General features: G+C 41.8%; 2 protein-coding genes across 7 annotated transcripts in view; one reads left to right on the top strand and one right to left on the bottom strand.

Moving 5' to 3' along the window:
* Window positions 1–2734, top strand: part of GPRC5B (G protein-coupled receptor class C group 5 member B) — a 36837-nt gene extending 34103 nt beyond the window's left edge. Inside the window, exon 4 of the mRNA XM_060122565.1 lies at window positions 2179–2734. Coding sequence (XP_059978548.1) covers window positions 2179–2202 — 24 coding nt within the window. The 3' untranslated portion in view covers window positions 2203–2734. The remainder of the gene's footprint in view (window positions 1–2178) is intronic.
* IQCK (IQ motif containing K) overlaps window positions 1–15580 on the bottom strand; it is a 126397-nt gene that overhangs the window by 11991 nt on the left and 98826 nt on the right. For 2 of the 6 annotated variants that reach the window (XM_060122568.1, XM_060122569.1), the window contains one exon: window positions 7273–7845. The exons of 3 other annotated variants lie outside the window; for them this stretch is intronic. In XM_060122568.1, the coding sequence (XP_059978551.1) occupies window positions 7580–7845 (266 nt within the window). In that variant the 3' untranslated portion in view covers window positions 7273–7579. Of the gene's footprint in view, window positions 1–7272; window positions 7846–15580 lie in introns of those variants that run through there. One more of the 6 variants, XR_009535135.1, reaches the window with a different exon arrangement.

Raw genomic sequence — 15580 nt, 5'->3', positions numbered from 1 at the left:
ATGTAAAGCTAGGTGAAAAAAGCAAGGATACATGAAAATAACTGCTATGAAGTATGATCTCTCCAGTGTAAACTTAAAGATAGAGATCCATTTTCAGAAAGATTGACATGAAAGATGACAACTGGAAGTTCAAGGGACCCAGGATAGCCAAAACAGTCTTGAAAAAAGAGAACAAAGTTGGAGGACTCACACTTTCCCATTTAAAAACTTACTAAAAGCAACGGTAATTGAGACTGGGTGGTACTGGCATAAGGATAAATATATAAATCAATGGAATAGACCTGAAAATCCAGAAGTGAACACTTACTTATGAAATTTATGTATTTATTTATTACATTTATGGTCAACTGATTTTCACCAAGGGTGCCAAGACCATTCAATGGGGGAAAGAATAGTCTCTTCAACGTATGCTGCAGGACAACTGGATATCCACAGGCAAAAGAATAAAGGTGGACCCTTAACTTACACCACATACACAGAGTAACTCAGAATGGGTCAAGGACCTAAATAAAATCCCTAACACCACAAAGCTCTTGAAAAAAAGTGGTTTAGACGTGGTCCATGGTCCAATAGATTAGACAGTGATTTCTTAGATATGACACCAAAAGCACAAGGAACAAATGAAAAAATAAAGTGGACATCAACAAAATTTAAAACTTTCATGCTTCAAAATACACCACTTTCAAGAAAGTTAACAGACAACCCATGCAACTGCAAAACATATCTCTGATTAGAGACTTGTGTCTAAAATACATTTTAAAAAATCCTTACTACTCAATAGAAGACAGACAATCCAATTTAAAAAGGCAGAGGAGGGCTTCCCTGGTGGTGCAGTGGTTGAGAGTCCGCCTGCCGATGCAAGGGACACGGGTTCGTGCCCCGGTCCAGGAAGATCCCACATGCCGCGGAGCGGCTGGGCCCGTGAGCCATGGCCGCTGAGCCTACGCGTCCAGAGCCTGTGCTCCGCAACGGGAGAGGCCACAGCAGTGAGAGGCCCACGCACCGCAAAAAAAAAAAAAAAAAAGGCAGAGGATCTGAGTAGACATTTCTCCAAAGAAGCTATACAAACGGCCAATAAGCACCTGATAAGATACTCAACATCATTAGGCATTAGGGAAACAAATCAAACCACACTGAGATACCACTTAACATCCACAAAGATGGCTATAGTCCAACAGACAGATAGTAAGTGCTGGTGAGGACGTGTAAGAACTGGAACCCTCATCCACTGCTGGTGGGAATGTAAAATGGCGCAACCACTCTGAAAACAGTGTGGCAGTTCCTCAACCAACTGAACCTACAGTTACCATATAACCCAGGAATTCCGCTCCTTACTATATATACCCAAGAGAAATGAAAACATGTGTCCACACAAAATATTGCACATGAATGTTCATAGTGGCATTATTCATAATAGCCAAAATGTGAAAACTCAGATGTCCATCAATCGATGAATAGATGCATAGATGTGATACATCCATACAATGGAATATTATCTGGCCATGAGTTGTATCCCCCTCAAATCCATATGTTGAAGCCTTAAATCCGCACATGTGACTGTACTGGAGATGGGACCTTTAAGGAGGTGATTAAAGTTAAATGAGGTCATAAGAGTAGAGCCCTGATCTGATAGAATGGGTACCCTTATAAGAAGAGGAGGAGATACAAGAACACTCCCTCCACTATGTGGGGACACAGCTAGAAGGCAGCTTCTGCAAACCAGGAGGAGAGCTCTCACCAGACCCAACCATGCTGGTACCTTGATCTTGGAAATCCAGACTCCAGACTGTGGGGAAAAAAATGTCTGTTGTTTAAGTCACCCAGTCTACGGTATTTTGTTATGGCAGCCGAGTAATACAAGTCATAAAAAGAAATGATGTATTAATATGTGCTGCAACATGGATGAAGCTTGAAAACACTGTGCAAAGTGAAGATGCCAGTCACAAAGGCAAATCTATAGAGATTGAAAGTCCATTAGTGGTTGTCTGGGAATGGAAAGAATGGGAGTCTTGCGGGCTTATAGCTAACGGGAGTAGGGTTTCTTCTGGGGGTGACGAAGATGTGCTAAAATTGATTGTAGTAATGGTGGCAAATTCTTGGACTATACTAAAAGTCACTAAATTGTATGATATATGAATTATATCTAAATAAAGATTTTTTTGGTTTTTTTTTTTGCAGTACGCGGGCCTCTCACTGTTGTAGTCTCTCCCGTTGCGGAGCACAGGCTCCGGACACGCAGACCCAGCGGCCATGGCCCACGGGCCCAGCCGCTCCGCGGCATGTGGGATCTTCCCGGACCGGGGCACGAACCCGTGTCCCCTGCATCGGCAGGCGTACTCTCAACCACCACGCCACCAGGGAAGCCCAAAATAAAGTTATTTTTAAAAAAGAAAGATGACATTTTTATAGCAGTTATCTCTGGATGGTGAGACTTAGAATTATCTACTTTTTTGTTCAATTTTCCACAAAGGGCAAGTATTACTTTTCTAATCAGTTGAGAAGAAAGTTATTTTTAAAAATTCTGTTAAAACAAGTGCCAGCAGTATTCTCCTTTTCTACAAAGCTGCTAAAGCTCACATCTCCTCAAGAGTCGAATACACACTAATGACAACTCCTCCGGGCCGGGCTTCTCAGTGTTTCATGTTCTCTCATGTACATTATCTCATGTGAGATTCACAACCTCTTTGTGCTGTAAACAAGGCAAATACCTGTTTTCTTCCTGAATGTATTTATATCCTGCTTCCTCCCTAAAAGGATTTCAGATAATTTACAAAAAATATATAGTTAATAAAAATAGAAAAAAGAAAACCAAGTCTGAAGAGAAATGGAGAATTTAGATATGCTAACCAAGAAGAGTCAGTAAGTTGCTATAAATGAGGTTTAAATTGAACTCTGAGCTTCCTGGCAGACTAGGCAAAAAGGAGAAGCTAGGGAAGAAGCAAACCATTTCCCCAAGGGGAGCTACATTTTTTCTTGGCACCGTTTGCTGGAAACATTTCTCATATGGGGATTTATTTTTGTAAAAAGATCTAATGGACCATGATCCAGGAATTCTATTCCTAGGTGTACACTCAAGAGATACTCTTAGATATCCACCAGGAATGCTCATAGCAGTTTTATTCATAATAACTAAAAACGGTAAACAACTCAAATATCCATCAAGAGTAGAGTGATAAACAACTGTAGTATATTCATACAAAGGAATACTATACCACCAGTGGAAAAGAACAAATTACTGATACAACCAAGATGGCTGAATCACATAACATGTGGAGTGAGCAAGCCAGATATAAAAGACTTTTATTTAAATGATGATCAAAAAACAGGTAAAACTAGTCTAGGATGATAGAAACCAAAACAGTGATTACCTGGGGGGCAGGGGGTGAGAGGTCAGGAAGATGAGGTAGGCGGGGTGGATTGATTGGGATGGGGCATGGCGGAGCCTTCAGGAATAATGGAATCTTGACCTATCTTGACCTAAAGCTGGTTGGTACATGGGGAAGATGTCTGTTCAGATCCTCTGTCCATTTTTAAATGTTTGGGGGTTTTTTTGATGTCGAGTTGTATGAGTTCTTTGTATACTTTGGATATTAACCCCTTATCAGATATATCATTTGCAAATATCTTCTCCAATTCAGTAGGCGGCCTTTTCATTTTGTTGATAGTTTTCTTCTCTGTGCAAAAGCTTTTTAGTTTGATGTGGTCCCATTTGTTTATTTTTGTTTTATTTCCCTTGCCTGAAGAGACATATCCAAAAAAAATCGCTAAGACTGATGTCAAAGAACGTACTGCCTATGTTTTCTTCTAGGAGTTTTATGGTTCCAGGTCTTACATTTAAAAGAATAAAACTGGACTACTTTCTCACACCATATAGAAAAGTAAATTCAAAATGGATTAAAGACTTAAATGTAAGAACTGAGATTTTTTCATTTTTAAAAATGCATGTGGCAACCCACTAATTGTTTTCACCATCCACAGTGGGAAAAACACTGCTCTAACATGATTCATAAATTGTACGATTTACAATAGTAATTGATCATTATTGAATCCCTACTGTCTGTGAGTATTGGACTAAACGTGTTACACGCACTGTCTCATATGGGTTTCTCTAGGATCCAGTGAGGGGAATACTTTTATAATTTCTATTGTAGATGAAGAAATGGAAGGTCGGAGAGGTTAAGTAACTGTCTCAAGGTCACACAGCCAGTGAGAATTTATAGGTGAGCATTAGCTCAAGTCTATTTAACTCAAATAACCTTGCCTCTCAGTTGGGCTTTTAGGAGGGTGTTAATTTCATTTTAAAGTTAGAAGATGGAAGATCAGGAAGGTTAAGTGCTTTGCTCAAAGATACACAGCTAGGAAGCTTCCAATTAGGGTTTGAATATAAATCTTGGGACTCCAGGCCCAGTACTCTTGCTGCCGCTATTAGCGGCTCACTTGGACAGCTTCAAAGGTCACTCTGAAACCTCTTAAATGACAAGTCTTCAGATGGCACGAAAAGCAAATGAGGGCAACTCCAAGACACATGGTGAAAGCAGAACACATACAACAGACTCAGTCTCCTCTACCTCCCTCCTGCTCATGGGATAAAATAAAGCACTTTTTAAAAAGTCTTTTCTATACACCAAAGTATTATCAGTGACAGCATGGTGGATACCCTTTTTTTATCTCTTGATACTTTTCTGTATTTTGCAAAATGAGAATGTATTACTTTGATAAAGGGACGGTTTTTAAGTTATTCTAAAAGGAATCAGTCTGTCCTTCTTAACATCTAGCCTCCATAGCTCTATACCTCTAAAATTTTCCATGTCCTGGACTAATGAGAGACAAATCTGAAAATTGGCAAGAGACTTTAGCTGCTCAGATCCTAAATTTAGATCCTCACGGTGAATACCATGCATCAACAGGGTTGGACTGGCACTTATAGAGAGAAGGCGGGACAATTAGATGGGTAGGACCATTGCCCTTTAAACCAGGTTAACAGGCGTAAAGGAACATGTGCTTCACGCTCTCAGCAATTTAATCAGAGGTTGGGTCCTGATGGATTTCGCATGAAACAAAACACCAACAGATTTCTCTGGAGCTTAACTCCATAAATAACATCTGTGCATTGCGGCATCGGAAGTGGGGAAGAAGAAGGACTCCCAAGCTGCCCAGTCTGCTACTTCCTTGCTGGGTGGCCCTGGGTACATTGTTCAACCTCTCTGTGCCTCAGTTTCTTCATCTATAAAATGGAGACCATACAGTACCTACTTCAAAGGGCTGCTGAGAAGACTGAGTTCCTACTAAAGATGTGCTTGGAACATTGCTTGCTTCATAGTAAGCACACAGGAATGTGAACAGTCCTTTTTATTATTTTAGAAAAGATGGATAATATATTTCCTTTTATTTATCTGGTTGGTTGCTTGGAAACAGTTCTGTTTACCTTAGATTGACTTTGTCCATAGGGTGTTTACCAAGCTGGATGATTTGGGAAGGGTATTGTGTAACACAGATTCAGTCATTTAATCAACAAATGTTTCTTGAACATCCACCACATACATGCCGGGCACTGTGCTAGGAGTTGGGATAGAGCAGTGAATGACACAGAAAGGAAAAATCATCCAAGCTGCCACAGGAAGCTTCCATATTCTAGTACAGTCACACAAACAATAAACAAAATAAATCATTAAAATCCTGGGCAATTCAAAAGAATTAAAAACTTAAATAATTATTAATCGGTGACTAAATACAATTAAATACATCACATAGTCAAAGACAACTTGTTAAGGAACTAACATAGCAATTACAACATTAACAGATCTTCTACATGTAGCCACCGGAACAAACAGAGGACACGGGGCACCCAGCCATCCTGGAGCTGGCATTGTCCCAGATCCTCTATTGCAGCCAGGGTTGAAGGGCAATCACACATTTCTTTATTTCTCCAAAGCTGCAAAGAAGAATTGGCACCGATACCAAGTTCTTAATCTGTGCCCATGCATGTTGTAATAAAAGTTTGGAAGCAGTCAGTTCTTTTTTTTTTTTTTTAAAGATATTATATTCTTATTATGTAACTGCTACACTTCCACTTTTTTTTTTAAATTAATTAATTAATTTATTTTTGGCTGTGTTGGGTCTTCGTTTCTGTGCGAGGGCTTTCTCTAGTTGCAGCGAGCGTGGGTCACTCTTCATCGCGGTGCGCGGACCTCTCACTGTCGTGGCCTCTCTTGCTGCGGATCACAGGCTCCAGACGCGCAGGCTCAGTAGCTGTGGCTCACGGGCTTAGTTGCTCCGCGGCATGTGGGATCTTCCCAGACCAGGGCTCGAACCCGTGTTCCCTGCATTGGCAGGCAGATTCTTAACCACTGCGCCACCAGGGAAGCCCAGTCAGTTCTTTCTGAATCACCCTGTAGATAACATGCTAGTTGGGGACAAGCAGGGCAGAGGGATGGGGGTCGGGGGGTCAGGGAGGGCACACTGAGAAGATGACATTAAGCAGAGCCTGATGGAGGTAAGGGAGCGATCCATGAGGTAATTTGGGGTCTGTGCCTTCATTGTTTTTCCTCCTAATTTTTTTTATTGTGGTAAAATACACATAACATAAAATTTACCATCTTAACCATTTTAAAGTGCACAATTCAGCGGTATAAGTACATTCATATTGTGCAACCATCACCACCATCCATCTCTAGAACTCTTTTCATCTCGCAAAACAGAAACTCTGTAACCATTAAACAAGAACTCCCCATTCTCCCCTCCTCCCAGCCCGTGGCAACCACCATATTCTAAGTATCTCATTTAAGTGGAATCATACAGTATTTGCCTTTTTGTGACTGGCCTATTTCACTCAGCATAATGTCCTCAAGGTTCATCCACATTATGGCATGTGTCAGAACTTCCTTCTTAAGGCTGAATAATATTCTATTGCACGGACATACCACATATTTCTTATCTATTCATCCACTGATGGACACTTGGGTTACTTCTACCTTTTGGCTACCGTGAATAATGCTAACCATTAACATATGTATACAAACATCTCATTGAGTCTCTGCTCTCTTTCTTGTATTTACCCCAAACTGGAATTGCTGGATCATATGGTAATTCCAATTAAAAATTTATTAAGGAACCCTTTATCTGCATCATTTTACTTTCCCACTAACAATGCATAATGGGTCCAATTCTTCCACATCCTCACCAATACTTGTTATTTTCTATTTTTTGATAGTATCCATCTTTATGGATGTGAGGTAGTCTGTGCCTTCATTTTTATTTTATGTAACAGATTTATAAAAATATAACTCACATACCATACAATTCACTCATTTAAAGTACGCAATTCAATGGTTTTTAGTATATTCACAGACAGGTGCAACCGTCACCACGATCAATTTTACAACATCTTCATTATCGCCCAAAGAATCCCCATACCTTTTAGCTATCACCACCATTCCCTCAGCCTCCTGGCCCTAGGCAAGCACTAATCTACTTTCTATCTCTATAGACTTTCCTATAGGGGACATTTCACATAAATGGAATCATATAATATGTGGTCTTTTGTGTCTGTCTTCTTGCACTTAGCAAGCTTTCAAGTTTTTCAGTTTTCAAGGTTCGTCCACGTTCGAGCATGTATCAGTCCTTCATTGCTTTTTATGGTGTGACCTTCTTTTCTGCATTGAACTTCTGAGAGCATGGATTCCAGACCTCTCCCACAGCCTACCCATTCATGGACTGGTGGAAAGGAAGGGTGTGAGAACAGCAAGGCAGTATGATGTTGTGGCAAGTCGTAAATGTCCTCAGCTCTGCTCTTTAGCAGCTGTTGACCAAAACCAAGTGACTTAACCTCTGAGACAGTTTCCTCTCCTGAAAGATAGGGGTGATAATAGTTTATGCTCATTCCATTTGTTGTGAAGATTAAAGATATAATAATATATTTAAGGTACGTGGTAGGCACTCATGAGGCTTTCATAAGGACCGTGGATCTCTGCAGACACCCAGGTGTGGCAGCTAAGGATAGAGGTAACGCTGTCCTGCAGGCTGCACACCATGGCAGGAGAGATTTCCCATCACCCTTCCTCTGTAAGCTCCATTTTCATTCAGAAAGTCACCCCTGGGTGTGACAGACCCAGGTGTGGTGATAGGAAAGCCCTCAATCTAGGAAATATGCTTCCCACTCCTCAAATATATGACCAAAGAGGAACTGCCTTTAAACATCCCTACTCTTCCCCCCAAAATTCTCCTAAAGTGCCAAATATCCAGGCTACCCTTCCCTCTTCTCCCCTCCCCAGTTACTCTCTGGCTCTCACTATCTCACCCCACTCTCTCCAGCAAAGCACAGAATGTTCCCCATCTATTGCTTTTGCCTTCAATCTTGAGACCAAACTCCCAAATCCAACAACCACCACCAAGACAAGAGCAATAGTTTTCCAAGGTTTGGATTTGCCCAACAATAGGCCTCTTTGCCCAGGAGGCAGGAGATTCTACAGCAAACACCTATCAGATTTCCTGTTTTATAGATTTCCTGGCTCACTTCTTCCACTTTTCAAAGAAGAGAGCAAGGCCCATCTAGCTGGTAAATTGCAGAGTTGGGCCAGGAACTCAGATCCCCTGAATTTTAATCCAGATGATATTGCATTAGTGAGAAGAACCCTTGCAAAGGAAGATTTTGAATCCAAAGCTATTACTGGAATCTTGCAGCTAATCCATAGTATCAGGATTTTGCTGATGTGGTTACAACAAATCCACTACTAAGAATAAACACATGTAATCCCTTTCTCTGGCCTCTGGCCTGACACATCCTTGTAAATTTCCCCCAGGGGATTCTAACCTGCATCCAGGAGTGAGAACCACTGCTGCAGGTAAATTACCTGGCGTACATTTTGTTTTTGTTTTTCTTGACAGTTTAAAAAATATTACTAAAATCAGTCACCAGTTATTGATCACTCACTTTGTGTCAAGGATCTATTTAATAGGATACATGGTATTTAATATTATTTAATCCTCACAGGAACCCTCTGGGATGGGCCCTAACTGTCCCCACATAACAGAGGAGAAAACGGCTTCAAGAGGATGAGTGCCTTGCCCTGACCACTGATGGTAGGAGGCAGGACTCGGTTCATTCAGATCCCAGAGCCCATATTCTTTTTTTTTTTTTTAAATTTTATTATTTATTTATTTTATTTATTTAGGCTGAACTGGGTCTTTGTTGCTGTGCGCGGGCTTTCTCTAGTTGCAGCGAGCTGGGGCTACTCTTCGTTGCGGTGTGTGGGCTTCTCATTGCGGTGGCTTCTCCTTGCAGAGCACGGGCTCTAGGCGCGCGGGCTTCAGTAGTTGTGGCATGCAGGCTCAGTAGTTGTGGCTCGCGGGCTCTAGAGCTCAGACTCAGTAGTTGTGGCACACGGGCTTAACTGCTCCGCAGCATGTGGGAGCTTCCCGGACCAGGGCTCGAACCCGTGTTCCCTGCATTGGCAGGCAGATTCTTAACCACTGCACCACCAGGGAAGCCCCCCATATTCTTAATAACAATGTATATTAGCCATATGTTGAGCATTTACATTATTAATAATAGTTATTTAGTGATCACTTTGTTTTTTCAGCCAGACACTATTCCGATTCATTTAATCCTTACAAAAACCCTATGGGGTGGTTAATAACATGAGTGTTTCCATTTTATTGCCATGCAAACTGAGTCACAGAGAGATTAAGCAACCACCACAAGGTTATACAGCTGATAAATGGGAAACTTAATCCAATCCGGTGCCGTGAGCCTTCCAGACATTTGTGGATTTACCTAAATCCTACAAAAGCATTCTGCTTTCTATAATGGCAAAGAAGGATGCTAAACAGTCAGATGATGGAATGAAACTAATGGTTGGAAGCATCCATTTACATAATCTTAAATTGGGGATTTGAACTTTGGGGGCAGACCAGTTCATAAAGGAAATCGTTTTTTATTTTACTTTTCATTTCGGTAGAATAGCAGGGGATCTTCGAGCATTTCAACAGAAGGCACATCCTAGTTGTGCACTTTTGCAACTTTTAAATGAAAAGATATGTATGGGACTTCCCCGGTGGCGCAGTGGTTAAGAATCTGCCTGCCAATGCAGGGAACACGGGTTCGAGCCCTGGTCCGGGAAGCTCCCACATGCCGCATAGCACCTAAGCCCATGCGCCACAACTACTGAGTCTGAGCTCTAGAGCCCGCGAGCCACAACTACTGAGCCTGCATGCCACAACTACTGAAGCCCACGCGCCTAGAGCCTGTGCTCTGCAAGGAGAAGCCACCGCAATGAGAAGCCCACACACCGCAACGAAGAGTAGCCCCAGCTCGCTGCAACTAGAGAAAGCCCGCGCACAGCAACAAAGACCCAGTTCAGCCTAAATAAATAAATAAAATAAAATAAAATAAAGATATGTATGAAAGTTGATGTCATCCTAACATCCCCACCCACTGGTGAGTCTTAAAAATAGAACTGATGAAAGTAATATCAAGGCATGAAGTCACTAGATTTCTTTTAATCAAATTTTTATTTCTTCTGCAGGTTAAAATGGAGAAGGAAGTAAAGTTTGGGGAGATATGAGAGAAAAAGTTAAAATGAAAATGACACCTTAGATTTCCAGATAGTATATTTCTTCTTAAAGAGGCATGGTAATATCAAAGCAATGACCTCATTTAGAATTATCCCTGAGGCATAATCATTCTCATTTTAAAAGTAGGGAAAATGAAGCACAAAGATTACATCACCCATCAAAAGTTCCGAAGTGACTTGGTGGCATTAAGTATAAACTGGTGCAATGTTTTGGGATGACAGTATGGTGATCACTTTCTAAACTTAATATATTTATATCCTTTGACCCAGCAATTCCACTTCTAGGAATCTATCCTATAGGAATACTTTCTATAAGTAAGCAAGAATATACCTACAGAATGTCTGTGGATGCATTATTCGTAATACAAGCCAAATATCCATTCATTGGGATTTGTTTTTAAAAAGTATGATACAGATCTATCATTTTTATGGAACCACAAAAAATAATGAGATAGATCTCTGTATATGTGGCATGAAGAGATGTCAATGATATATTGCCAAGTGAAGAGAAAAGCAAGTTACAGTATACTATATATAATATGGTTCATGTTTATAAATATGTGTGTATATATACTTATGTATTAATAGGCAGATGAAGAAACTCTATGAGCTGACATACTAAACAGTGGTTGTCTCTGGAAAATGTTACTGAAAATTTGCCCTTATATGATAGATTATGTTTGTTAGTCACAAAGGGTCACACTTAATGCCAGAACCCACCTCCTGAGCCGTCGGCTACAGTGTTCTCTGCACCTGGGTGCCCTCTTTTGGGGCCAAACCCTTCACTGCTCCTCATCTGTAGATGGGCAGGGAGTTTGGAAGGAGGGAGAGAAAAACGTCCTCATCCTTATCCACTCACCCCTGGCTTCCTGCTCTGATGGAAATGTCTCCCAGAAACATGGTTATAGATCCTGCAGCCTTCGGATTGAGGACCCAGACTCTCCTACCCTCAAACCTCCCTTATTCCAGTGGCCTGTGGTCATTTCGGCTAGTGTGCAGGGCAGGAGGCATGGCCAGACGCTGCCCACTGTCCAGCCTGGGGCTCCTGGTACCCGGATGCGAAGCTTTGCAGGGGGTCAACGAGCCTTACTGGACCCACAGCTTAAGGTAACTGGACACCATGGCAGGAGATGACCAGAGGTTCCCTGGCATCAGGCAGACCTGGGTTCAAATCCCTGGTCTCTGGCCTTCCTGGCTGTGTGACCTGTGTGAGTCAAGTAACCTCCCAGCTCCAGTTTCCTCATCTGTACAATGGAGAGAATATCTTCTCTCTGGGAGAGCAGGTATGAAGGCTACATGGAAACACAGGGCCTGGCACGCGGTACATGCTCGCTAACTCACGGCTACTCCTGAGCTCCGGACAGGCTTCTCTGCTCTAAGAGCTAAGTTCCAGCAGCATCCTAAGGTCACAAGCAGGTGGTATGGCCAAGATAAGGTGGTTATTTTAAGAATATCCTTAAAACCCAATCCTAATAGTTAAGATTTGTCATTACAATCTAAACTTAAAATACTAGATTTAAAATCAAGGAAAGAAATTTCTCTGGTTTCTATCCCACCTCTACCCCAGGCTTTTATCTTTTCCCTCCAGAAGCAAATGCCCTTCTAAGAAACTCATTAAGGGAAAGGAAGATTGATGTTCACTACGTTACAGTGTCTTCTTTACGAGAGAAAAATCAGCTCCAGTAATTAGTGCTTCCAAGAAACTTTTTGAAATTTGAAGGCAACAAACAATGTAATGATCCTATTTCCTTCATTGCTATGGCTTCTAGGAAGCTCAGAGCCACATTTCTATTTATTGTAGGAACATTTTTGAGGTTATTATTCACATTGCATAATGTATTAGGGAAGGGCCCAGTATTTCCTGAACAGCCGGACTGTCTTTTTCCTTATGGACACTATGAATTATGCAACAGGCCTTATTTCCCTCTTTACTTTGTCCCTAAGAAATCTCTAGCAAGTATAGGCCTTGGAGTAAGTATTTTGCTTACTGCATTCAATGGCTTTCTATTTTCTCTACTCTTAATTTTTCCTTAATGCAATTACCACATTTACCTAAAAATGTTATATTATATGTATTTCTGTAAGCAACTACAAACTACTCTTGGACTGAGGTAGGGAACAAACAGGTGAGCAAACAAAAGTAAACAATCTATCTCCTTTGACAGGTCAGCCTCCCCCATCCTTTTCTTTAAAATATCAAGAAGTGATAAAGTCATTCAAAGAGTATTTACAGGGACTTCCCCGCTGGCTCAGCGGTTAAGAATCCTCCTGCCAATGCAGGGGACACGGGTTTGAGCCCTGGCCCGGGAAGATCCCACATGCCGCGGAGCAACTAAGCCCGTGCGCCACAACTACTGAGCCCGAGCTCTAGAGCCCGCGAGCCACAACTACTAAGCCCACCTGCCACAACTACTGAAGCCCACGCGCCTAGAGCCCGTGCTCCACAACGAGAGGTGCCACCGCAATGAGAAGCCCGCGCACCGCAATGAAGAGTAGCCCCCACTCCCCGCAACTAGAGAAAGCCCGCGCACAGCAACAAAGACCCAACGCAGCCAAAAATAAATAAATATATTTTAAAAAAAAAGAAGAAGAGTATTTACACAAATATACAATATACACACACATTTAAAAATTGCAATCTGATGTTGTGTATATATATATACATGTAATCTGATGTAGTATATATAATAAATGTAATCTGATGTTATGGGAACAGTTTCTATGTTTTCTTTCTCCTTACTCACACTAGATTTCCAAATAAAATATGAATATTCAGTTACAGAGCACATTTGAAAACAATTACCAGTTATATGAAGCTAAAAATATGCTATTAATCAAGAAGGGATTTTTGATCACATCTCAAAAATGACTCTGGCATCTTCTTTTGGATTATATTAGCTGTAATTCTTGTCACACATGTTTTTAAAAATACTTCCTGCAACTGTCCCAATGGATAGAGACTTCAGGATAACTTCACACTGTTTCTGTCCTAGAGGAAAATCCTGTTCAGGACGGCCTCTGGCTCAGTGTAACATGAGACAGGCTATAAATGACCATGGTTCTACCCTGACAGCTGATGCTTCTCTCCCTCAGACCTCCTGTCTGCACCAAGGTTGCTCCAAGGAATGAACGTGGCAAAATTCATTCATACTATAAATACCAGAGCACGATATGGATAAAATGGCATTGACTAAACAATTATATTATGTTTGTTTGCTGGATTTGTACATGGATGAGTTTGCAGTTTTCTTACATGAAGGTGAAACCCATTTTTATTTGCAATCACTCCACTTTTTTTCTTTACCGCAAATCTAAAGGAGAACTACATGTGTTTACTATTAATTTTCAAATTGCTTCATCAGAGCTCTTTGGGGTCTAATTACAGTGTCACCTTGGCTGGGGGGGATTGATTTTTGAAACCGCTACAGTACCCAGATTCATAAGGTTTAAAACAGGAAGTAACTCCATACATGAACTTAACAAAATGATTCAGCTTGGTGACCCCTGAAGGGGACAAAAAGTTCTACTTCACTTGATGGGCAGCACGTTGTAGCCTGCTCCTGGCAATTCAGCCCTTACCCGAGGGCTTCAGCCAATGCAAACACCAACAGCACGAAACCATAGGTCATAAGAAATTGGACAAGCCGTATGTCATGTTCAGGAGGATTCCTGAGAGGTTTGGGTCTGATGGTAGAATCCAAAAGAGTGTCTTGTCTCTCTGCAACTCTCCTCCCATATGTGTCACAACACGGGACAGAGAAAGGGCATGCCTGCGCCCCAGCCCTAGGCCCTCCTCGGCTGTGTGACCTTGGCAAGCCCTCGACCTTCCAGGGCCTAACTTATTCATCTACAAAATGAAACCCAGAGCTGCATCCACCAAATATGTACAGACTGCCTGCTCTATACCAGGCTCTGTGCTAGGTGTGGGGACATCAAGATGAATAAGACACACAGTCCCCACATGGAACCCCATGGAACTTAAGAGTCTAGTGGAGGAAATCAATACAAAATTGTTTGAAGCACAGAGATATTTTAATAACGACAATAACCAACATGTATGGGAACTATGTGCCAGGACTTATTCCAAAGATCGTCTCTTGCAATCCTTTAACAACTGTATGAGACAGGACTATTATTATTCCCATTTTGCACATGGGAATACTGAGGCTCAATGAAGTTAACTAGATCACGGTCACACAGATAAAAGTAAAAGGACTCCAAGGGCAACTCTGGCCAACTCCAAAGCCCAGTCCTTTACCAGCTGTGCTGTATTGACTTCTTTCCAAACTGACCACAGATCTGGGGATGGTGTTTAGAACTGACGTTTTTCCTGAAGACCATTTCACAGTCTCATCATAAATGGGAAATTTACCCCTGAGTTCACATTGGGGCATTTACTGAAAACCTCATCTTTTTTGGAAAGCACTGTTCCTTCTGGAACCCTCAGAAGGTGGAAAGGCAGCAAGGGACATGGGCAGCAGGTGGCCGAGGTGGGACCTCTTTCACTTTGCCCTCCACTGCTAGCTGGATCACAGAGTTAAATCCAGTCTGCGCTCCCTTCTACACAGCAAGCCAAACCAATCAGCGAACCAACGGCAAATCAACTCAAAAAATAAGTAACAACAGAAATAAATAGGCATGCTGCACTTTTCCTGACCTTTAAACTGATTACAGCCCTGACTGTCTTCCAATTTTAAGTGAAATGAACCGGCAGCTGTACACAGACAAGCCTGCCAAACAGTTACAGCTCAAATTGCTTCTTAGCAAGGGACACCAAGACCGCCAATTTGATGAGCTCCTGCTCTGTACCAGGCTCTGTCTGTATGTGGACTCATACAAGCCTCAGAACTCCATCCATTCATTCATTCCCTCGTTCATTCATTCAACCAAAATTTATTTGGTGCCCACTTTGTGCCAGCACCGCAGGAGACGAGGCCTTCGCCCGCGTGGCGCCCACACTTTAGTGAGGAAGGCATGTAATGCAAAGCCAGCGAATAACGGAAGTACAG

Source organism: Lagenorhynchus albirostris, chromosome 15 (genome assembly GCF_949774975.1).
Source record: "Lagenorhynchus albirostris chromosome 15, mLagAlb1.1, whole genome shotgun sequence".
NCBI lineage: Eukaryota > Metazoa > Chordata > Mammalia > Artiodactyla > Delphinidae > Lagenorhynchus > Lagenorhynchus albirostris.
Note: the sequence above shows the minus strand (reverse complement) of the source record. Positions and strands in the feature narration are given on the sequence as shown.